The following is a 25,470-nucleotide window of genomic DNA, read 5'->3' as shown; positions in this document are numbered from 1 at the left end:
TTGCATTCACATAAACTCTCTTCCATGCAGAGTAATAAGCCCCTGCTTTATTCCAAATCACAGCATCGCACTAATTATGACAGAGATGTGCTCACTCAGGTGCCAAACCACAGTGACACATTCATCTCTTGCCAGCGGATATGATATTGTTACATGCTAATACAAATCCTGATGCTGAAAATGCTAACTTGACTTAGCATAATCCAACCCCCCCCCCCTCCACACACACACACACACACACACACACACACACACACACATACACACACACACACACCTTCCCCTTCATACCGCCTGTGTCATCGTCACTGGCAAATCCTGGGAGAACCGAGCCCCCCTTGATGAAAATGCCTTTCTCGGTTCAGTCTGCCTTTTACACCGTCAACACACACGTACAATTAGCCCCGATTACTCATTAGAACAGACAGACATCACGAGCAATGGCATGAATAAGATATAAACACAATGCCGGGCTATGAATAAGCAATGAGGCGAAATGTTCTCAAACGCTGATTATTCTCTCAGATCAGGAGTGGGTGTAGGTGACTGCGGGAATACAAATGCGAAACGTGTGTGTGTTTGCACATGTGTGTTATTCCCCCGCGTCTCCGAGTTCTGAGAGAGCGCAGCTGACACCTCAATGGGGAGAGGCTCGCTCTTTCAGACAGTAATATCCTGCTTCGGCTCGATCCCTCCCAACCAGGCCTGCATCGGAGTCACTCTCTCCCAATGTCGTGTTGACTGTCAGCGAGCAAACCTTTAGAAAACCTGAACAAAAGACGCTCTTATCCATTTTATTCTGCCATCTGAAACAGTATTTTCAGTTCTATGTACTACCTAAATTACAGGAAGATAGGCCCATGCAAAATAGTAGGGAAGTAAAGCCGAATCAAATGCATTCCAGCAGTCAAACACGGGTGAACGCTTGACATCCTTTAGAGTAATCTGGAACACCGTGTGGTTAGACATCGGCGAACAAGATGCATATTAATCTTCCTCTGCTATAAAGCAGCAAAAGGAATTAAAAAAAAAAAAAAAATCTCAAAATCCTAACCAGCATGAGTACAGACCCGTAACCACACCAGTGAGTTGGCTGTACCACTCTCGCGACAGGACGGCCAACCAGGAGGCAGCAATTAAGACGTCAGGAGACAGGATCCACTCCCACTCACACACTCCGGCAGCCGACCGTGTGCGAGAGCTTGACATTGATGCAAATCCCAAGGACTTTGAATTACTGCTGGCTGAGAGAGAATTAAACATACTATAAATGGAGCAATCGCTGGGCCGGTGGAGGGCAAATTAAGTGGGAAACTATGTTTGGGGAACAAGGGAGAAAGAACAAAGAGAAAACGAGCAAAAGAAATAAGAAACTAAGGGGTTTAAAGAAAAGAAACACATGAGGATGACTAGAGTAAAGGGAGGATAGTGACCCTATTTCACTGTCGCGCTTGGATGCCTCGGCATGAGTGTCGGATAAATGCCTTGCACGTAAATATGAAATATAAATGTGGGACGGGCTGGAGGAGGAGAGTCGACGAGGTTCTGGTGCAGTGCTGAAATAGCGGTTGGACCGTAACTCTGGTGCCGTTCCATTCCTTTCCCTATAATGTGGGATGTGACAGATGGTGAAGGGGAGTGTTGAAGCGGGCCACATAAGGCCCACTGCCTGGAGACATAAGCAGGCCTCTCACATTCTCTCTGCCTCGTTTCATTTTCTCTGTCTGTCTCCGACTCTCTCTGTCCTCTCTCTCCGTCTCTCTAACCTACATCCGGCTGTCATGCTCTGCCCATCATTATTTACATTCCCTGGATTTCCTTCTACATTCTAAAGGTCCCTCAAGCCATGATAGCTCCATGGCTCCAACAAAGGCGGTATCAGTCAGTAAGCCCACCACAAACATCTAAACAACTATGGCATGCGGTGTGGACATCCACGATGACGGATTCTACTGACTGGGCGAAATTTCCTTTTATTAGTGAAGTGTCTCAACACACACCGGATGGATTTCATTAAAATTTGGTAGAGACGTCCACGATGGTCCTGATGGCTTTGGTGACCCCTTAATAATTCATCCAATCCCATATGTTTTCACATATCCAGCTAAATGTCTGACTTATCTACCAGGCAGGCAGACACAGCATTTTGGGAAGACACTTGTTGGAAAGGAGCCGCTGTGATTGTTACTATTTACACCTGTCACTTTCCTGCTTCGACGAGTCAGAATGTCTGCTGTGAAAAGGGACGATCAAATTCTACAGTAGAGCCGCTGAAAATCAGCGCGCTAGTATCATTATTTAGTCTGAGCGCGTTCGCATGCTGACTTGAGCATTTAGCTCAAAGCGCATCTGTGTGAGTACAGACTCACAGAGCTGCTAGCACGGCTTTACATTCCGACGCTGGGGTTTCTCCAATACCTGAATCATTAATCTTTCTCTTCCTCCATCCCTCAAAGCCTCCCGCTGTCAGCTGCCTGGTGCATTCTTCCTCCCTCATCCAAAACATGCCTGATGTGTTTTGTCCAAAACACAAAGAAATCTCTCTCCAACTCTCCAAAGCTTCATCTCTCTTTCAATCTCCGGTTTATTCTCTCGATCCATCTGCATCTTGCAGGTTCTCCTTTTCCCTGCATAAATCATAACAACAGCTTAAAGTTACTCTCAGAGAAGGCCAAATCTGTACAAAGAGCAAAGCGCGCGCACACACACACACACACAAACTAGGGTCTCCAGGGCCAGCTGGGAGTGATCTTCCTCCGGACAGACTTCATTATAGAACACGGACTGTGGAGCAGATAAGTTTAGACTCTCATTTGAATTTGAAATACCATACAGCCTGTTATTTTAGGAGCCTGCTATCTTCCCTAACATCAGCTTATAATGGGACATCAATTATTCATTGAGGCTTTAAGTATAATTTTAGGTGCATGACAATGTCTTGTTGACCTGAAAAAGTAAAACACACATTAACACAGAAACAATTCCCATCTTCGTTAAATTATTTTCTTGTCTAATGCCGTCTGTCAAGATTTCCTGCTGTTTCATAGGCGGCAGTTCCCATTTTCTAAAGCAGATCTTTTGTATGTGTCTTTGTTTCAATAGTCTCATAATTACCCTGAATCCCAGAGGGCCTTAACACTCTCATGAATTTGACTTTACTCACAGCTGTGTGTTTTGGCTACATCTGCAGTGCAGTTTGTTTGCACGACCGAGAGGCTGTCCAAGTGGGACAGATAACATATTGTTTACTGGAAGCACCGAAAGCACAATGTAGCAATAATTACTCACAAGCCCTTGAGCCACACAATGAGGCATGGTGGCAGACCAAATCGTCCCTGGGGTTGGACTCTACTTTTAAATGTAACGTGTTAAATAATTATCATGCTTCAGTGCGAGCCCATCTACTGCAGAGGTATGGACATTAGAGTGGCAGTCAGTGTACGCTCGATGTGGTGCCAGATGTCCCGACACAACTGCTGTCATATTCATTATTTTCTGAAATGGCGGCTGCGACAGAACAAAGCTTTTCAAACAGGACATATATGAGAGGGTGAATTTGAATCCAGATGTTTTTCACAAGCTATGACACATCGATGGGATCAGTGTATTTATTCACAAAAACTCTCCCCTCATAGATGTAAGGGATGTTTTAAACAAAGTTTTGAGCCGTTTCCTTCAAGGGAAACAGCCTCCTGGACTCATGTCATTTAAAGTATTAAAAAGTCCATAAAAACTTCTCAGACCACTTCTGCAGGCTCGTCACTTCTCAGCCATGTTCAACATTCATTTGATTTATATTTACAACAGAGCTGCAGTTGACAGTTATTTTCATTATCAATTGATCTACTGAAAAACTTGGACTCTGGACTTAACATTTTGTCTATGAAATGTCAGAAAGTCAAAATGCTGGTTGGATTTTCTCATGGGCCAGGGTGACATTTTCAAATGTCTTGTTTTGTCTGATCAACAGTCAAAACTCAAAGACAGTTTGCTGACTGTTATGTAACAAAGGAAAGTATAAAATCCTCATACTTTAAGAGTTGCAATCAGCAAATGTACGGCAGTTTTGCCTTTAAAAAAACACTATTGAAACACTTTGGGGCGGGTGCTCAAACCAACACACCTGCCTGCTCAAAAGCTCAACAAGGTCATGCCTGAAGACTTAGATGGACTTGCTGGTGTATTCAGCTGTATACTGAAGTATGAGTAAGTATGAGTGATCAGAAAGTACTGGGCAGATGAGAAGTGATGCCAAAAGTCTCTACTGACATATTGATATATTTTAAATCCATCGTTGAAGCCTGTAAGGGATTACAGTTTGGTGCTAAAGAGATAGATACTGAGGAGTAATAACAGTAGAATGATGGGCATGAACATTGCTGCAGACTGAATGGTAAGCAGTGTGTCCCAGCATGAAGGCCACCTACACAATGTTTTGGCTTTTGAGGAGTGTAGGATCGACTTCGTCTCCACCTTCGTTCAAGTTTGGCAGATAATTCAAAAAACCCTGAGCAGCATTTTGTGACATTTTGAGCACTGAGTGACCTTAAACGCTGCCGTCTACAATGTATCGGTCTGATGTGTGCCGCAGCATCAAAAGCATTCAGAGGAGTCCTTGTTGCATCCTGCTGTGTTATTCTGCAGACAAGCGGAGATAATGTCAACACGTCCAGGAGGTGGAACTCTAGGAGGGCACGCAGACTGTAGAAAGTCGCACACCGTCGATGCTTTATGGAGAAGAAAAGAGCATGAAAGGCTTCGGGAAAAAAAAAAATGAACAAAGGGGAGACTACAGGAAAAAAAAAAGATTCTGCTGCTCACTGGATCCATCAACAAGTATCACGACTTGTTCCCAAGCAACGAATCAGCAAGCCTTCCTCCCTCCAATTTACCCCCTGCTGACAGTCTACCTCCACATCATGTTTCTCCTCGAGAATAACACCCACTGTACAGATCTTGTGCGGACAAAGAAGCAGTAAACACTGACGCTGACAAGCTGTTCTGCATAACAGCAAAAGGTGCTCTGATCAAAACTGTCAATTCATTATAGAATGAACAGAGATCTACAGTATTTTTTGGAGACGGACGGAGTGCCACCACTTTTCTGTTGGCTCGCACCGCGAAATCTCACAACTTAACTCGGAGGATTTGATATTCACACTTCACAGAGGAAAATTATGACATTATGGGAAATACATTCCTCTGTTGCAGGGTGCTGGATGAAATGATTGATGTGGACTATTTCTGGACTACTTCTTGGCCGGGGCGGGCACGGAGACTTCCTGGAGTCTCAAGTGGTTGCCTGGCAACCCTAATAGTGACTGCACATCCACCAAGAAATAGTCTGGCACATAACCCGCTGTGGTTTATACACAGATTAAACAAACGATGTGTAGCTTGTCAGTCAGCGTGCTTTGGTTGCTTGGTTTTGTTGATTTCGTGGGCTTCACATAAAGCACACGGTGCATTAAAAGCAGCGGACGTGAAAGTTCATCCAAGTCTTGTCAAGAATGCAACTAAGTGTGTTTTCCGAAAATGTCCCTCTTCATTTATGGGTTAGTCTGCAACCCTGGTCATTAATAAAAATTCTTATGTAGAGATTTTTTTCATTTATATTTGGGTGAATGAATCACGCAGCCATTCTCTCTCATCAATCACGGCAACATCACCCTACCAGAAGGCGAGGCAGCTCTAATGCAGTTTCTGGCTCTAATGACCATCCTGCATTCGTCTGTGCTGTGCAGTGCAGTGTCTTGGACTCTAACCATCTCTATTAGGATTAATGTACATCTCCATGTTGGGGAAATCCAGAAATAGCAACCGTGGAAAGAAATTAAATGACCTCCAGATAGGTTTCCATTTGTCCTGTGCTATTGTGAATCATGAGAAAAGGGAGCCGTCTGTTGCTGTGTGTCTCTTAACAAACACTGACAAGTAGCCGCACTCGTTGTACGACCTCGGGGACTGTAGTGGACAGAAGATGGACAGAGCCGCATCAGAAGCTCCCGTTCTGTTCAGGTATTCATTGTGAGCAGAGCAGCAGAGTGCAAAACCTTGAGTAGTGTCTGAACTTGAATCTCTCTTTATTTCCTCTGATAGCTTAACCGCACTGTTCATCTGTTGAATCTGCTAACAGGCTTTCATTTTATATAAACAGGTATGCCATGTGGTTCGGCCAGCAACATCCGGCACCAAGGAACATTTTGCAGCACAAAAGTGAAAGAATTGCTTCCACAGAAATAACACAACAAGCAATCACAAGTCGCATCTCGCGGTGTAGCCTTGACTCTGAACCACAGCCTGCCTCTCTCTCTGAATCCAAGGCTACGGCCTCATCAACCTGACAGTGAACACTTGCAGCATGTTTGCTTCTGGTCTGGAGACTATAAATCACATAGAAATAGTCCTGTTTCTCATATTTCAGATGCATCAAGGAATCCCATGAATTCCTCAAATGTACCTCTGACATACTATAGATTAATAAAAACACACGTGACCTCCGGTTGTTAATCATTCTCCGATTCACCACCATTGTCACATTTTATGAATATGTTGAGCAGAAATCAATTACAGCTCGATCACGTTCCACACTAGAACATTTCGAACACACGCGATTTTCAGTGGAAAACACTAAATTGCATTTTCCAATTCGACTCTCGCACATCAAATGCAGCAGTCGATGGTGCTGGAAAGTTCGCTGTACATTCAACAGTCAGCATAGAGAGAAACAGCAATGTCTAATCAAAGTATGTACTCAATGCCTCGAGGTACGATACTGGCCGAAATCAAAGGCATCTATTTTTTTAGCATTACTGAAACTCCATTACAGATAATCTAGTATTATAATCATAAAATCCTCATTATAATCAATCATCAGTCTTACCTCCATAAAAGTCAGGTACCTCCCCGTGCACTGATGCATCTGCAACAGAAAGCAAAGTAAATGATGTCAGCGTACTGAACCAAACATAAGACAGACTGCTGATATTTACTGATAATAACTTCCTGTGTTCTCCAGCTGCAGGTGTATTTCCTCCACTTCTCTCAGGACAAAACAAGAAAAATGGATCAAAACAAGTCATGAATCATCAAAACGTTTCTTCAGAGAGGTGTAGGTCTTTGAAAGAAACCCTTTTTTGCTGCAGGGAACGTGATAAATGGCTGGAAACCCCGCTTTGGACTGAAGGACTTCCTTTGGCTGGAAGCCATCTCTGTGGAATTACACTACATCCTGTCCTTCGCAATAAAATAGACAACTCTGAACTTTTGCAGTCAGCCTCAAGTGATTGTGGCTTTGATTACTCTGCACTGTACCAAATCATGCCAACCTGATGATTAAACAGTGATGTTGTCACTGTTAAATTCTGTTATATCCTTTTACTGTATGCAGTATGAGCCCAGCTGAACTATAAAAAAAACAAACTGTATACTTCAGTTGTAGGGTTGTGAGTGCCTGGCTTTTGTTTTGATGGCATCACATTAATGTCACATTAACCATCAGACTTTATTCTTGTTGGGGCTAAACAAAAATGTCAAGCCAATGTTCTCCCCCCACAGTAACGACCCGAGTCTGCTGGTTGGCTGCTGTCTGTTTAGATAGAGTGGCCATACAGCTCAACCCTGTGTGAGTGAAGTCTATATACTAACTGTGTGTGTGTGTGTGTGTTATGTGAATGGCGCAACCATGGGTGTTGTGTTTTTTTTGGCGTTCATCTGCCAATTCCTGTTCTGCAGATGTATGCGAGTGCAGTTTCAACTGGGTACTCTCAGCTATAGCTGCAATGCTGCCAAAACCTTTCATGAACTCGGCTGTAATAACAAATATCTTACCAGGTAGTGAAAAAGGAGAGAAAGAAAGGGTAATGAATAAAATAAATAAATCTGAAAAAGATCTAAGAGTCTGTTTGAGAAAGATGTGGTTTGAAGTTGGGAGAATTCCCAATCCAAGCTCCCCCTCTGTGTTTCGGTTTATGTGAAATCAAACCTGAAGCGAGTGAGAACAGCCTCAGGATGTGAGCGCAGAGGAGGGCGTCTCTTTTTTACACAGGTCATTTTCAGTCCTGCTGTTCTCTGACCACTTTGCTTTGTTTCCAACACAGCTGACTGCACAGCAGCATGACAAAAAAAAAAAGGGGAAGAAAACCTGCAATCTCTAATCCTCCGAGGCACATAACTGCCCAGCCTGGCTCATCGGATATACGTCAGCTTCGCAGCTCTTTCTGCAAGGCTTGGTTTTATTTTGCAGCTGTCCTTTGCTTGTGTATCATATCTAAATGTATCTAGGTCTGAGGTAATTAGATTGGATTTACACCTGACAATGTTTATTTTTTTTTCTCCAGGGCCGGCAGTTAGCAGCTTGTTAACACCTTGTCTCTCTCATTCATCCTGACAATCCAGTTTTGACATGTGCTTTTTTGCCCGCCGCGCTGCCCGCCGCGCCGCCCGCCGCCCGTGTGCTCGAAATCAAAGTTTGTGTCTGTTTCGTTGTTTGTTAGTGCCAATTTAATCTCTGACTGGATTTTTGGATGGTGGTACTTGAAAGATGAAGGACACGCAAGTAAAAAAAAAAAAAAGAGGCGGGCTAAATGAGTCCCATTTAAAATGTGAGCACCTGCTCACCAGTGGTGTTTGGAGAGAAAATTCTCAGGGAGCAAACTGCTGTAACTACTGAGCTTATTACGGCATTTAATATATCACTGATGCCAAACAGTGTTAAAATGTTTTGATCTAAATGTAATGACACTTGTGGTCACACAAACATTCAATAGCTATATATAAACTAGCATGATTGTCACATTAAAGTTGCTAGAGATGCTTTTAAACACAGCAGTGACAGAGTATTTTTAAACATTTAGCCGTTGCCGGTCAGACGAGTGTGCTACCAACCTGCAGGGGAGAGTGAGAGGACCAGGAGATGGAGGAGCAGGGTGAGGCGCAGCATGATGTTGAAGTGAGGACCACCTGGTGGGGTTACAGCGAGAAGCTCAGCTGATGGAACATCAGCCTGGTTTTCCTTTAAGAGATAACAGAAAACAATTAAAGAGAGAATTTTAAAAACAGAGGAAAAAGTACCTGTTCCTGTTAAGAGTGAATTTACAGGAATATGATAAAACCTCCACCGCCCTTCAGAGTGTTTACCACAATATCACAAGTTAGAATGCGCGGTGAAATTGCACAGCTGTGCTAAAAGAGGCCGTCAACCTGCCGCACAATTAAATGTGTCTCTTTTGGTACAAATTCTGTCAATGCTAAATAAAAATGATTCGATTGTTAGAGAACATGTATTGTATGTATTTTTTTAAAACCAAAGTAAAAGGACAATAAGGCAAGGCAAGATTATTTGTATGGCACAATTCAGACACAAGGCAACTCAGAGTGCTTTACAGGGGCATAAAAATTACATTAAAATACATGAAAAAAAATTGCATTTTAAATTAATAAACAGCGTGAATATGGCTGAAATACATTCCCATATGCAAAACCACAGACCTGTGGTCACAAAGTGCACATGTAGGACTGCAACTAACAATGACTTTAATTAGTAATTAATCATATAATGGGATCACACCAACTGTGATGCCCGTCAACATGTTCACACTTGGACCTATGAGTGCTCGGTACTCAAGCCATCACAAGCGGATACAGTGTTGCAGCATCTTTACTGTATCTCTGCTTCCTGTCAGCCTCTGAGGCACGAGCTCCGTGTAAGGTTGACGCCTGATGACTGACATTTGGACAGTTGCCAGGAGAAACCCTGAGCAGTCATCTGGCTGCTCAATCACTGCCCCCAAGACGTACACGCCACACCAGGAAACCACCAGCGCCGTGTCTGCTCTCAGCCTCGTGCCCAGTAACACAATATATAAAGCAACAACTGTCTGAGTGCTGAGAGCTGACAGAACCAATCACGGTTGAGGACATCTGATTCGAGACTGCAGCCTCATGTTCTCCTCATGTTCTTAATATAGTTAATATTCTCAAATGAGATCAGACACCAAAGCTTTCATGTGTTTAGAATAATCTGTTCTAGAGTGGGAAAAAAAACAGATGCACTTAAAGTAAGCGCTCCCTGATTTGGCACCTTCAAATTAAAGCTTTCTTTAGATGAACAAAGGACTTCTGAGTGACGCTGAATATACTTGTTTTCCAATGGATAGGTATCTAACTGACTATAAATGCAACACTTCCATCATCATTTTTCACCATTTTAGTTTTGACTGGCGCTAATATATCTTCCAACTGTGGCCTCTTCTTCTGCTGTTCATTCCTACAAACCAACTCCAGCCCTTCATCACCAGAAAAACCATTATATCGAAACACTTCTGTGCCTGAACCCAGCCAACTTGCAAGTGTTTCACAACGTTAACCTCGTGACGACGAAGGTCTGATCTGGTTTGCCTTACGCTTGGTCTTCCCTTTCGGTCACGTGTCATAGCTTCCACATCATTGTCATACATGTCTCTCTGGAAGTCATTTGCAATATACCTGCTCAGTCTTTTGGGTCTAAGGACACGTCAACCAACCAATAATCGCTTAAGTGTAGGACATAGAAATGTGCATGAATTCCCATTTTCCTTTGAACATTTTCTCAAAATTCAGTTGGGACTTGTGTCAGCGAGTTCCATTCTGAATGCCGCGTCAGTGCCTTATGACCTGCCCCCTTTTTCAACCAACAACAAAGTCAAAACAAAACGTGAGACCTTCACGCATCCACTTCCTGGTACCACAGCACCAACCATCAGTCCAATCTCAGCACTCATTTCCATTCATTCCCAGGTTGTGCTGCATCGGTGTGTGTCGATTAGAGCTTAATTGAACATGCGGCAGACACTATCGATTCTTTGTGCACAGCCCGAGGTGTCAGCTGGCGGAGACTCGGAGGTGTGACAGCAGGATTGAGATCTCAGCGCCCGCCAGAGAAATGGAGCCTTATCACAGAGAATCGTAGAAGAGAGTCCGCATGATACGCCAGCTTTGCACGACGCAAACAAAACTGCGTTTACTGTACGACTAAAAATCCAAAGAGACGCTGACACACAAGGGAAATTAATTAGACTAATGGCCAAACGCGCTGTAGAACTGCGCAACGTGCACGATAAGTTGGACACAATGTCCGAGCTGTACAGCTGCAGGAGAAGCAATACAAGAGGGGATTTCATCTTCACGCCGGCCTGTATCCTAGCAACACCTTTCAAAAGCAGCGGTTTGTGTGCTGCGGGGGGCCTTTTGTGACCGGCAGTGAAACTATGCAAACACTCATTTTAATCTGGAACAACGCTGCTGTTGTGGAACGAAGACCTGGGGAGCTCCGCCGATCTATTAAAGACATTCATCTCTTGAAAGACAAAGGAAAAAAAAAAAAAGTGCTGAAAAAATAAGTTCATTAAAACTCACTCACTCGCTCACTCCATACACTTTACGGCTGTATCATGCGTATGTATCGTTCCTCTAACTCATAAATCATAAATGATCTTTAATGGATGCACTTAGGAGATTAGGGGAGACGACAAGGAGCCTCTTAATAGCGTCACAGCACATGTTGAGGGAGCAAATCCCGTCCAGCCCATTAAGAACTGTCACTGAACTGATATACAGGGAAAAGAAGAAAACCCATCAGACCAGCCCCACACAGGAAGGCAGCATGCTCTTATAATCAGTATTAATGGGGCCTCCTACCTTTCTTGTCCTATCTTTGCAGCCTGGGTGCATGTGATGCGAGCGCTCCAGTCATCACAGTAAATCACAGGGCCCAGACGTGACAGCGCTCAAACAAGGCCATTTCTACTCCGCCATAAATCACACCCCGGACACTGCCAAAGCTATTACTGCATGTGGTTTGATTTTGGTGGGTTTTTTTTCTCTCTCTCTCTCTTCCCTTTCACAGTTCTGCTTTGCTCGCTGAATTTCAATCTTTCTCTTTCTCTCTCTCTCTCTCTCTCTCTCTCTCTCTCTCCTTTAACTCCCCTTGGAATTCTCAACCTTATTGCTCAGAAATCAGAAATCATATAACAGCGAGCAGAGGCTGCTGGGGGGCAGACACTGGGATTTTACTGCCGCTCTCCAGCGACCAATACTGTCATTTGTGCTTTTTATCATGACCCTTTAACCTCCCGAGGGCACGACAGGCTACAGTAAGCGAGCGTGAGTGAAACCCCTTCTTCTTCTCTGTGCTCGGCCCTGATGTGCGCTGCATAATCAAGTGGGTTACTTTATAACAACGTCCTCCCCCTATCAGCTCAGGCAGATCCAGTGACGTGGGGGAGGAGAAACAGAAGAGGAAAGGCTGGAGGAGCGGGTCTGAGTGGTCGACTTCAAAAAACAAGATGTTGCTCCAACAACCCCACCCCCCTGCCAAGCACCACCCTCGCTCCTTACACACACACACACACACACAAACATAATCAATCCCACTGCCACAATCAGTCATTAACAGCAGATTTGCTGTAATCCTGCTAGCGGAAGCCAAGATGGGGTTAACGCTGGATTGGTCTTAATCAGTCGGAGAAGGGAAAATGAGCGATGCTTAGTGTCATCTACTGCAGCATCCAAGTCATGGCTGAATTCCAGCAGGATGAACACTTAGCAGTAAAAGCACGTAGCGCTGTTTTGCTGCTATTCTCAATCATATCACTGGAAACTAAACATCTCTGGGTTTTTAGACCGTTGGTTAGATAAAACAAGTCAACTGAATATGTCACAGCATGCTCTGGGATATCACGTATTTATTCATTTTATTTTGGCCAGTATATTCATGCTTACCATTTACTGTTTGTTGTCATTATTACCGTACCACCTCCAAGGATGTTATGCTTTCACCTGTATCCATTTGTTGGTCGGTTGGTTTGTTGGTTGGTTGGTTGGTTGGTTGGTCTGCAGCGTTACACAAACGTTACTGGATTTCCACAAAGCTTGGATGGAGGTTGGATCTTGGCCCAGAACAGACCACATGAACTTTAGGTGCTGATCCGGATAAAGAGATGAATCCAGGATTTTATTCTCACTTTCTTTAACAGTGCGAGGCAGGGTGTGTTTGTTTGTTTGTTTGTTTTGTTAATTTCTGATGAAAATAAAGCATGGATCTTGATGAAGACAAGCAGGTGTATTTAGGTGGCTAACATCTATCAGTCACTACAATGTTATGCTGATCTAAATAAAAACCAAGATCCGGTTATCTGTTTTTGGATGAGGCGACTGTGGGGGCACTCTGCTGAATGCCATTCCAGTTATTAGTCTGAAAATAGCACTAAAAAGTTTAATTTATTTCTCTTTTTATTCATATTATAACTTATTCATAATGTTTAGTTTAACAAATGTATATATGTCAGGGACCATGCACAAAATGTTTACATCCCAAAAATGAGAAAGGCTGCTTTGTACCAGATTAGCTTATTTCAATCTGGTGCCTGGCAAGGGAAAGAGACTAATGATAGAACAGTGATATCCTGCATATTAAATGAAATTTAGAAATGTTAGTAAATATGCTTTTTGCCATCTTGCTGAGAATTCAATGAAACAGTCTACTTTCATGTTTATGCAAGTAAACATGAAGCTAGAGCCAGTTAGCCTAGCGTGGTATAAACACTGGAAACAAATGGAAACCAGCCTGTATCTGTCTCTAAAGTGCATTTCTTTTTCACTTTTTTCACATGTTGTTTCTCATTCCTCCTAAAACAGACACACTTTCTTTACAAGACAGAGCAAGGCTTGCTGTTTACTACAGTCGTTTAGCTGCTGGTTATAGCTTTATATTCAGCAGACAGACAAAAAAAAGTGGGATTTAACAATAATCTTATCACAGCAAGTGAGTAAATAAGTATATTTCTTAAAATGTTAATCTATTTCTTCAGTACTGAAAGAGGGTCAGGTGGTTAATGTATTCTAGTCCACTTTTTTTTCATCTTCCCACCCCTACTGGGCAGTGTATTAGCACTTCTACTGAGGCATGAGATGTGAAATCCAATATTAATACGGTATCTGATGACAACTCAGACCAAAATCACACATTTTGTGACAGAGCAGATGAGATTTAGTGTCATCAACAAATACGACTGGGACAAAAACAAGCGAGAAAGGGAGAGGAATATTGATCCAGATCAAATGAAGATGAAACGGTGAGACACTGGCTCTGACATCATCCGTGAGCGGCAGCAGTGACCTAGTCTGCTTTAAGGGACATCAACGTGCAATCTCATTTTAGCTTTATTTATCCTGAGCCTGCTGAGAACAGTTGCTGTGTTTCTGTTAGCGTTCATGATATTACGGGCCAACGTGCCTCTCAACTGCCCAGTAAAACCACTTCTCCCGGTGGTCCACCGAGGCAGCTGGGCAATTGGAAGATTAGATTTTTCCATCTAGAATTCAAATAGTAAACACAATTGAAACCAGTTTACCAGACACAAACACAGCTCTTTCCTCAAGGCTGCAGAAGTCTCCTTATTTCTCGGATCAGATACCTGCGTTTGTGTCACTATACTCGACTTTCTCTAGTTTGACAACATTTTTCCTCATAACACGTTCTGCTTGGTGGAAAGAGTCAAAGTGTACCAGGTTTGCTATCAAAATGCTAACTTTAGAAATGCAGTCTGACACGATTTTCTATTTCTTCAAAGGAGGAAATAGAAAACAGCACAAATCGTCTCGCACATCTGATGAGATCAGACACCTGATACGACTACATACTGAGCTTAGACATAAAACCCAGGATGAAACACACGCTGTGATCTATTAGGATTTTTAAGCTGATTCAGTGTTACTGTGCCTCAAAGCGGTGGTGATAACGTGTAAGTGCTCTTTGTGTGCTGACCTGAAATTATATTGCATTAAAACATTTTAAATTTTCAATCATCATCACGCCATCCTCACTTCTTTTTACACATTTCAACTTGATGAGGCTGAAGCAATTTTATATGTGTATGAGCTTAAAGGCTTTTCAGGAGGAAGCTGCTCAATCTCAGTAGTGCTCAACATAAATAATGCAGCTATATGTTATGGACAGACAAACATTTTAAGACAAACATATTAAGACTCACTCCAGCTCACATAGATTTATACATCTCTATTTCACAAATAAATACCCGGATCAATGTATATGCACCTACACTCTCCACTGTGAAGTTTAGGATCCTTTCTGTCTTTGCACATTCGGTAAACTCTGAGCCTGTTCATGCCTGGTATCAACATCCACCCTGTGTGATCCGATCACAAGTTGAAAGCTCTGAGCCCATCAGTGTACACCTGACATTACGGTGTGCCTGGAGAGACCACTTGTGATTGGATCTAAATTCCCAGATCTATGTGCAAACAAACCCATACGTCAGTGTTTTTTACCCAAAAAAGTTAGCTTTGCCGTATTTACAAGAAGGCCCGATCTATTAGGAAAATGTCAGAGACAGCGTTTCACAAAGTTTATAAAGTTCCTCTGGACTCAACAACTTGTAATATAGGCAGCTTTTTAAAGGGAGTCTGGGGCCTGTCAAAGAAGACGCCTATATAGGTTGCTGTTTACTGTATGTGTAAAATTGGAGGTTAACCATCATTAAAATGTTTTTGCTTTCTCACAAATTTAGTGTAAATGATGAAATCAGTTGCAACACAGTTTTCAAGCAGCTGCTAAGGGTAAGACAACAGGCAAGCCACTGAGGCTGACAGGCTGGTGAAATGATGGCGGAACAAAAATTCACCTTAACAAAGAAATAAACAACTTTAAGTATTGCATTTGAATTTATGGTTTAGAATTTGTCATAGCCTCTGACTCTGACTAAGTCAGTCAACCAGCCTAAAGTAAGAATTGACTGACTCAACATCCCCTGAACCCCTGCTTAAGAAATCTTCCTACCTTATGAATAATTTATGTCAAAATCATTGATTTTGATTCCGACATGACAGCTTGTGTGTGTCCCTTCAACCTTAGCTCGGCAAAAGATGCGCTTCTTCTCTCGCGTATCTGTGTGGAAGATGAGACTGGACTGGGCTACAGACAAACAGCTTTATTTTTCCCAGAAGACCAAGAGAATGATTCAATTAAATAAATGATACAGACACAGGCTATCCACATCTATTACACAGCAGATAAAGCAGTAACCCCCAAGACACACGCAACCACACCTGCAGAAAAAAAACTCTGCTCTCCACGTGCATTGTGCTGCACAGGCTCCCTGTTGCTAAGCAGGACCCGCCTCGGCACTCGGTAGAAGAAAATAATTCTGTTTTTCAGAGTTTAACAGCTTGATTTCGTCGGCAGTCAGAATTCACTTTTCACTTTTTTCTCTCAGCAGTCTAGGGGAGTAAACAGCAGAGCCGACTGAACTGTTTCCTTTTCAGCAGGACAAGCTGTTCGTCTTGCTCTTCTAAATGAGACTAATTATGATTCCGTGATAAAGAAAATGTAAGTGTCAGCCATATGTTTTTGGTGCAACTTTGAACTCAAGTCTGCATTAATTTTTCAGGCTGTTGTAAACTGCAGTTATCTGTGTGTCCGCCTCCTGAACCCAGTGAACAGACAGGCGCAGGATCAAGTACAGGACTGCTCATGATGTAATCCAGCTGCAGATGATCCAGTCGCGGCTCGTTCACTGTGCCACTCTGTCTCTCTCCCCCTCCCTCTGTGTCTCTCACCCAACAGTAGTGGCCACGCTAAAGTAAGCTATTTATCACAGCCCCTGCAGTCAACACTATGCCCCCCCCCGGGGGGCCGCACAGGCTCAACCTCAGCCGACCTGAATATCAACCACAACCAGTCGTTCAGTCCCTTTAATCTGATGCCGGACTGCCGTATAAACAACATTAACCACAAGTGTATAAGCAAATTCAGAGGCACAATAGCACACACTGGACTTGAATCATGAAAACAACTCTTACCCGTGACGTCTTAGTCTGAGTTTTCTCCCTGTCAAGCAACAAGGAGGCGATCATTTGACGCTTGGCCTGGACTGTGAGTGACAACCGAGAACCTGAAGTGACAGCTGATCATTTTGTCATCATGAGTGATTTTACGCTTTCAAAGTGACGATTAACACCTGTGCTTTGTCCATTTCTGTACCCGCTTATTAGCTGCAGCCCCTCCGTAGAGAAAGGCTCCTTGATTCATCTGATTTGTCATCCATCCATTCGCGCTACTGGATGCTGCTGTATGTTGTACGAAAAGGTATAACATACTGTATTCATGTACAGATGTACAGATGGAGATATACCAAGTAAACTGGATGAAAATAAAGTGAAAATCTAATGTGCGTCTTTTTCTCTGAACCAAAAATGAAGCAGAGAACATCCAACGCTGCAATCCAACAAAGAATCCTCTCCGAAGGGTGCAGTGATCTAGTTTCTTCCAAAGATGAAACCAATAGCTGCCATATACGTACGTTAAATTTCAATTTGATCATTCTTAGTCTCTCTCTTTAACTGAGGAGATCTGCCAGCCAAATTTCTAACACTGGGAACTCTTCCAGGATCGTTTCAAGAGATATGAAACGTTTCTTGGCAGGAGTAAGACAATGACATAAAATCAGTCCTTTTCCTGGACAAAGAGGATTTTAAAACTGGCGCATTTCAGATGATAAAAAGAGAGGCTATTCAAAAAAGAAAATATGAAGGGGGAGTGCATCTTCAAGCCAAGCCAAGGAAGACAAAATACTCACATTTCACTTGTTTATTGGCTCAGACCACAATAACAGTAATAAAGATGAAAATAAAAGACAGCCAGACTCCAAATTGGCCTTAATGACATTTGAAATGTCACTGTAGACCTTAAAGCAGACTAAGTAATTACAGTAAAAAATAACTTCTGTCTGGAGCTCGTATGTCTCTATTGTTGTTTGAATACAACGCTGAAATCTCTGTCACAACATAAAATACATGTGCAGTTTGTTTTTTGTTTCCATAGAAACGTGTTGACCTTTGAGTTCAACTCATTTCGAGGAGTGTGATGCACTCTGCGGGAGGATAACACTCAAGATGAGGCGCACACATATGAAACACATCACAGTTGATGCTTCCACGTATGCAAATATGGCACATCATGTATGATAAATTGAGCCATTTAGGAAAAAAGGTCAGAGGAGACACGGACTCTATAAAGAAAGAGTGCTCAGCTTAATTACTCCACGCCACATCTGTCCAATAAAGATATTGGCTAAGAGGTTTTTCTATAGGAGGGTGGTTACATGTTTTCACTGATGCCCTTACACTCTGCTGTAAATAACTGTAATTACCAAGTGACTGAGTGCACTTGATTTGCAAAGCTGCACATATAAGACAGAAGAGCTCATGCATTGCAAGTGGTACACTGATTAAAAAAAGAAAAAGAAACAATCAATCAATACCTTCAGACTGCACAGAGAAAAGGTCTCAGAGGAAAAGTGTGAATACAGTGTATTTATTCTGCATGGCTACAATAAAACGTAAACAATAGAAAGATTAATCTAAGTCGAGCTAACATCTCCCATTCATCCCGTTATTGGATTAGAGGGTGTGGATCCAACATTATGCCACAGATTAACTTGACAAACTGAATGTATAAATATGATATAAGCCAAAGACATGCTGCTTAATTGTGTGGTCAAGAAACACGCACAAAGCACAAAGCTTATAGAGACACACAGGAAAAACAATCAGGGCATGGAGTGTGTGTGTGTGTGTGTGTGTGTGCGTGTGTGTGTTTGTGTGTGTGGTGTGTGACTCTGCTCAGTGCTTACCTTGCTGTGGAGAGCTATCATGCCAGTGGCTATGTGACAAGATGAGCTACTTAGCAGCCCGTGTCCCCATCCCCTCCAACATGCCTACCCTGCCAAGTGTCCTAAATACTCTGCTCCATTGTCTGTCTCAGAAACAAGCAGTGCTGCTGGATGGAAGAAGCGCTCTCTCTAAGGTGCAAAGAGGAGGCGGGTGGGGTGGGGCGGGGTGGGGGAAGAATGGTAAAAGAAAAGGCTAATTCCCCGAGCAGGACAGGGAGCTGCGCAAATGGGACGCCAGTGGAGAAGCCTCCCTGCAGTGAGAGCGCTCCGCAGAGGGGTCTTCTCTCTCGTCACCGTGGCCAGGCTGGGGTTTAATCTTTTAAGCCTTCCCACACACACACACACACATGCAGTAACACACCAGCACACAAAAATACATGAACACACACACACACACACACACACACACACAACCTCTCCCCCAGCACCCCAACTTTAACCCCACCCCTCCATCCCGACTTCATATCATCATTAGCCTGGCAGCGGGCCAGACGTAGCATCAGCACTGCCATAATCATCATTCCCAATACTGTCGCAGAGGAAAGCAATTTTCATCCTGGAAAATATGCTTATTGCAGAGGAGCTGACAAAAGCCACAAAAAAAAAAAAACATGCAAAACACTTCTGTAGGAGACATGAGAGGCTGGTGCTGTGACATGGATTGCTATCCTGGAAGTTTGTATGGTTCTCCCAGTCAGAGGCACATCCCCAAGTTCATATTCCATTTTTTTTTATTTCCCTTCACCTATTTTATTTGTCTTGCTAAAAAAATAATAACTGAGCTCTCCTTTGAAGAGCCTCTTCTTTCATTTATCTCCTCTCGATAGAGGAAGAAGTCGTCTATTTTATCTTCTTTTCACTTTTATTACGGCAGGAGCATATTGAATAATTCGAAGTTTCTGGTTGTTAAAGATACAATCTGTCTCCCAAAGGTAAACCAAAGTCCCCCAACTATAAAAATGTCAAACAAAGGATAACCACAAACACTAGATGATTGGTGATGGTTGGCTGGTTGGCTGGATTGTCAGCAGGATTACACAAAAACTACTTTACAGATTTTTTTACAAAACTTGGATGGAGGATGGGTCTTGGCCCAGAGCAGACCTCATTACGTTTTGGTGCGGATATGCATACAGGGACAATTCCAGGTATTTCTTTCTAGAAATCTTTATCTATAATTATCTATAAGTGAGTACAATTTAATTCAACATTGTCAAAGGATAATGCTTATATGTTCAGTCCTACAGATTCTAAAATAACGCTACCCGTATCAACCTTAAAAAACACATTTTGGTTGCGCTGCAATCACAACTAAGACATATTCTACCGACAGTGAATGTTCCAAAATTTAGAGAGGTAACTTTCTAACAGATTTTCTGACCAACTACCACCTAGAGGGGGGAGAAAACTGAGAGACAGAGAAAAACTAAAATACATATATATTTTCTAAAGACATTAAACCCTCGAGTTGGTCTGCTGATGGGCTGACTGCAAAATGATGATGTATTATTCAGCTGCTCCAAGTTCTGAGCAATTTTTGACTCTGGTCTGTGTGGTAACATGAGTTTTAAGTGGTGTCCACTCAGGTCTGGAAACAGGAGGCTGCCACCATTTTACAAACTGCTCACATAGTGCATTTGAGTTGCATTAACTGAGAAAATGCTGATTGTTGCAGGGATTATATGAAGGTAGCACTACAGCAGATTAAGGAGCCTTGTATGGCCTATACAAGAAACGTGCCTGCATTACCACATACATTAGCATTGAGCAGCAAATGATTTGGTACTGCTTGCAGCCAGATCTGACAAAATGATGAATTATGTGATCGGGCTGAAAGGAAACAAAAAACAGCCTTTGTGCTGCAGCAACAAATCACATAGCAATGAATTGATTAAAATCATTGGATTTTGAGGTGTTTAATCATGCAGAGGTCCCCAATCTTTCCAGATATCCTATTGCCATCTATCTTGCTGGTCAATTTATGTCAAGCTGATGCTATAAGGGAAGAAAAAGCATCTTAATTGAACTCGATTAATTCCTACAGCTTTAAAATTATGCCAGGGATTGAGAACGACACAGACAAGCCTGAAGAATTAGAAAACACAGTGAAAAGAAGCTCCTCTGGAGTTATCTAAGGCTGCGAGTAACATTTACTTGGGTCATTCAACTTACATAAGTGATTAGAGAAAATAAAAGGGATTATGGAGAGCAAGTGGCAGGAACAGCGTGTTTCAGTGCTAAAAGCAGATGAAGTCATCGCACTTGTATTGAAGTGTAGCCGATGAAATCTGGAACCTACAAATGCCTGCACTTAACCTTGAAGTCATCAGAATTAATGGATCAGGCCAAGTGAGCTGCAGGTGAACCCAGTCCCATCTAATGACTTCCATTTAGATCAGCCAGCCAAGACACTGGAAAGTCCGGAGAATTGGGCAAAGAAGCAAAAAGAACCATTTTAGCAAGCGCTCGTCTGCTATTCATAAACCATGAGCTCCCCTGGCTGATCAAAACCAACGCAAATCTCTCAGAAGCATACATCTGGCGGAGCGGGGCACCGGGTGCAGCGGCGGAAGCATGAGGCTTCATCACGCTGGCTTTTTTTCTTCCGATGTGATTTACCCGAGGACTCCTGACTCAGCACAATCCCTCCGCTGACAGGAATAAAAGCGGATCATTTCCACCCCTACAGAGCTGCAGTACATTCGGAGGCTGTAAACACTGTAGAGTTTGTGCTGTTTCACAATACCGCAACAGAAATAGCATTTCACATTTTACAGGTAGTCACTGGTGTCAGTTTTCAGCTGGCTGTAGCTCCTGGGTGGCTCTGATATTGGAAAGTCTGCAGCTGGCGACGCACTGGAAACCAGCCGCATTTTAGATTACGGAGTGACTGATTGGATTTTCTCAGAGTAATATTCAAGCTAGCATTTTTTCTAGGTGAGATATGCGGCACTGTCTTCTGCATTCTTTTCTTATTTGTGAGCGATTTCAGTTGGGTACCAGTATTAATTCATTTTAGAATATAGGCTGGTGGAGGTACGGGATCAACACAGAGGAGAATGCATGCTATGTAACGTCAGATGGTTGGCGATCTGATGAGCTCAGATTGTGATCGATCTTGAGGGCGTCCACAATCGACTTCAAAAGGTACCCTGTGGAGTTTTCGAACACTTGTAGCGCTACTGAGCATTTTTGGGGGTGCTCATTTTGTTTCTATGTTTGGAGGGCGCACATGATAAACGTACCAGGATAAACACAGCCCATGCTGCAGCTTTCACATTATTATGCTGATCCACAGCTGGTGGTGGGGATGTGCAAAGGAGTGTAGCAACCTGCCAACGAAGGCAGTGAAGAAGACCGAAAGCTGTATGTAAGTAATGCACGATTTACAAGAATGAGCTCTGTAAAGGCAGACCTCAAGAATACACAGAACGTGTTTTTGGTGAGAAACACATAATGTAAACTTGTTTATTTATAAGAAAACTCTGCAGTGCACCTTTAAGGCAAAAATGCAAAGATGGAGGTATTTAATGTCCGTTAGCTCTCTTTCCAAACTTCACACAATGTCGTTGACTAGCAATCCATTCTGCCTGAAAATGCCTATAAGTAGCTATACTGACAAATTACCTTATGTGTCTCCTCTTTGTGTGACATTCTTTGAATAATGCAGTGTTACAGCCAGCAACAGACGAGGTGCTTGTGCCGAGAAATCTTTGATGTAATATTGTTTTTAATGGTGCAGATGGAGACATATAGAGACAATAATGTCTGGCTATAGGAGGCATTTTCAAAATTGAGAGACCAGATCACAATTCACATTATGGACCGTGAACGGATTTAATAGGTCGTGATATTGTTGTTTGGCCAGATCACCCAGCCCTAATGCAATCTTCAGATTGCGCCAGCATCCATTAAGATGCCATACTCACCTCCACCACATGCACGGCTTCTATACAGCACGGCTGCAGAGAATAATTAACTAATCTAAGCAAACAAATGACAGCGGTTATGTACAAGTGCACCGAAATCATAAACAGGAAAATTCCAATATTGCGCTCGATACACATGAGGAGTTTTCATTGCCAACCTGGTTTTCTGTTCAATATATTAAACTGGCTTCAGTTTGTGATCACACAGAGTGAAATTAAAAACCACCCAATCATCTATTTAGATTAATTATCAGCAAATGATGATCAGCAGCTGAGTGATCATGCATCCTGTTGTGCAAATTGTAAGAAAAAAAAACCAACCTTTTGCTCCATGATATCAGAGCAAACATGAATCAACCGCAAACACTGTTTAAAGTAGATCTGGTGATAACCCACTTTAGATGTAAATGTTTAACGCTGATGGACGCCATGTGAGCCTCATTTGTGGTTAAGTCTTTTAGCTGTCTTTAATCTGATGTGCCCTGGTTTCCTCTCCCTAGGATCACATTTGATGTGCCAGTGGATGTCAGCAGTGTAATGAGGAGACTGAATGCATGAAAGGCAGAACAGAAATACACATCCAATGACAGTGATCATAGCTCTTGTGAAGAGTTTCATGTACTCAAACAGATTTTCTGCAGAGGTTTTGGGGTCTACAATCTATCGTTTCATCTGCAATTTTTTACACCCACAGTTCTTTCCTGTGTTACTGCTTTTATTCCAACAAACAGCCACATTTACTCTGTCCTGTTCGATATGTAGTGAACTGTCACCTCGTGAACCACGGATTAAGACCAGGTCAGCGAATCAGAATGTATGCACGTGCTGCACATGAATAAATTAACTTGTCTTGTATATTGTTGACAGGGCTTTACCGCTGCTGTTCATGGCTGATTGATAATAAGGCTGACATGACTACAGTCTCTCAAAAAGGCTTGACCTTAAGCCAAAGTAAATAGGCCCTGATTGCCCGGATCTGATCCTTTGCTCAAAGCCTCTCTTTGTTGGTCAATGAGTCAGTCGAAGGGAACAGAAGCAGAGCAAGCTGCACAACCTGTGACTTAGAGAAGAGCCCGACCTGCCCAAAAGAGCTTTTGTGTGCATGTTAATATGAGTAGAGCTGAGGGCTTTGGGTGAATGAAGGCACCTTGAATGGCGCTTGGCTCTCATTGCGAGTGCTTCTTTCCTGCATGTCACCTGGCAAATGAGGCGGGGAGGAGAGCACAATCGGATTATACACTCTTTGATAGAGGACAGTGAATCTAAAAAATAAACACTCATAGTTCAGAATCTAATTTTCATCAATGTGGGAGAAATTTGCGACCATGTTTGACTCTCCTTCTCAAAAGAATGTTTAATTGGTGCGTTGACGTGGGTACCCACTGTCCTTCACACTCAGACTCTGGGTGTCTGGAGGTACAGATATAGATGATCCTTGAGGCGATTCCAGACTCCCTGAATAATTATGAGCTAAGAGACCACATCGTCCAAGAATTACACACATATCATATGAAGCCCTCCTGTCGGGTGACGTATGAGATGCTGAATAAAGCCTACAAAAATGTAATGTTACCAAAACACTAACAATCGGTACGTGAAAAACATAACTTCTAGAAATAAAATTTCAAAATACCTACAACTATTCAAACCAAAACTTACCATAGAGCCCCAGTGCTCACAGTGAGAAGCTGATGGAGACAGACATTTTCAGTGCCTTGGGGCATCAATTGATTCACTTCTTTTTTAACAAACTAATTTATTCAATATTCAGTTTGCCCGTGTGGTTGGAAATTATGCATCCATTACCATAACCTCCGTAACCTTCTGCACAAGCAGGGCTGGCTCCGACAACATTTTCTCAAAGCACAGAGAAAAAGAGAGGGAGCGCGAATTCTGAGGGTGGTGATAGTACGAGCCCATTGACACAAAATAATGCACAGGAAGTCATTACATAAAGGTCATACAGACCCACATCTAATGGTGGGAGAGCTGTGAGGCAGCCTCTGAACTGGAAAAACACTCAGCACAAGCGACATTTACAACACTGAATACTTATGGCCTACAAACGCAACATACATGGATGAACAATGCATACTGTATATAGGGCACAACATTATCACAGCCTGCATGGTGTTGAAGCTAGACTATTTGCCTCAACAGGCGACACAGGGCATATAGGACAAACACCTCAGCTGAGGCATGATATGAATAAATCACACACTGCACATTTAGCATGTTGTACAGTAATGTACAAAACTGACTGAATATATAAGCGATGAATATTTAAACAGGAGCAAGTGACGCCTCAAGTAAGAAAAATACAAACATCACAAGACTCAGAAACACTTTTGAACACACACTTATACACAAAACAGTAGATAAATGACAGTGGCACAGACGCTGTGAAACTAAGAGTGACACATTTTTTTCAGCACTGGCAGCTATTCCACTGATATGCTGCTGATCCTTGGTTTTTAAAGGTTGCAATGTAGTTGGTTTCATGACCTGACGACAGTCATTTACAATTTCAAATTCTCCTTTAAAAAGATGGCATAAAGTGCGATATGACAGCCATATCTTTGGTGGGCGAATGTACCACACTCATGCCATGTGGACAAATTTAAATTGTTTATTTTAAATATGATAACATTTCACGAGTTGTTTTGAACAAAACTGTTAAACACAAAAACAAAAGGAAAGAGTCACGCGATGAGCAAGGGGAACCTTACAACAATAAGCTTTCTCACTTCTGAAAACCCACAGATTTTAGCATTTCTAATCCTGGTGGCTTCTTGCAGCGACACACCAATCTG

At 42.6% G+C, this 25,470-nt stretch overlaps 1 protein-coding gene across 2 annotated transcripts in view; it reads right to left on the bottom strand.

The window, feature by feature from the left end:
• Positions 1–25,470, bottom strand: part of cntn1a (contactin 1a) — a 67,920-nt gene that overhangs the window by 24,003 nt on the left and 18,447 nt on the right. For both annotated transcript variants that reach the window (XM_037108208.1, XM_037108210.1), the window contains exons 2-3: positions 8,887–9,013; positions 6,884–6,922 (exon numbers count right to left, since the gene is read on the bottom strand). In XM_037108208.1, the coding sequence (XP_036964103.1) occupies positions 6,884–6,922; positions 8,887–8,941 (94 nt within the window). In that variant the 5' untranslated portion in view covers positions 8,942–9,013. The remainder of the gene's footprint in view (positions 1–6,883; positions 6,923–8,886; positions 9,014–25,470) is intronic.

This window comes from Acanthopagrus latus, chromosome 8 (genome assembly GCF_904848185.1).
Source record: "Acanthopagrus latus isolate v.2019 chromosome 8, fAcaLat1.1, whole genome shotgun sequence".
NCBI classification, from domain to species: Eukaryota; Metazoa; Chordata; class Actinopteri; order Spariformes; family Sparidae; genus Acanthopagrus; species Acanthopagrus latus.
Note: the sequence above shows the minus strand (reverse complement) of the source record. Positions and strands in the feature narration are given on the sequence as shown.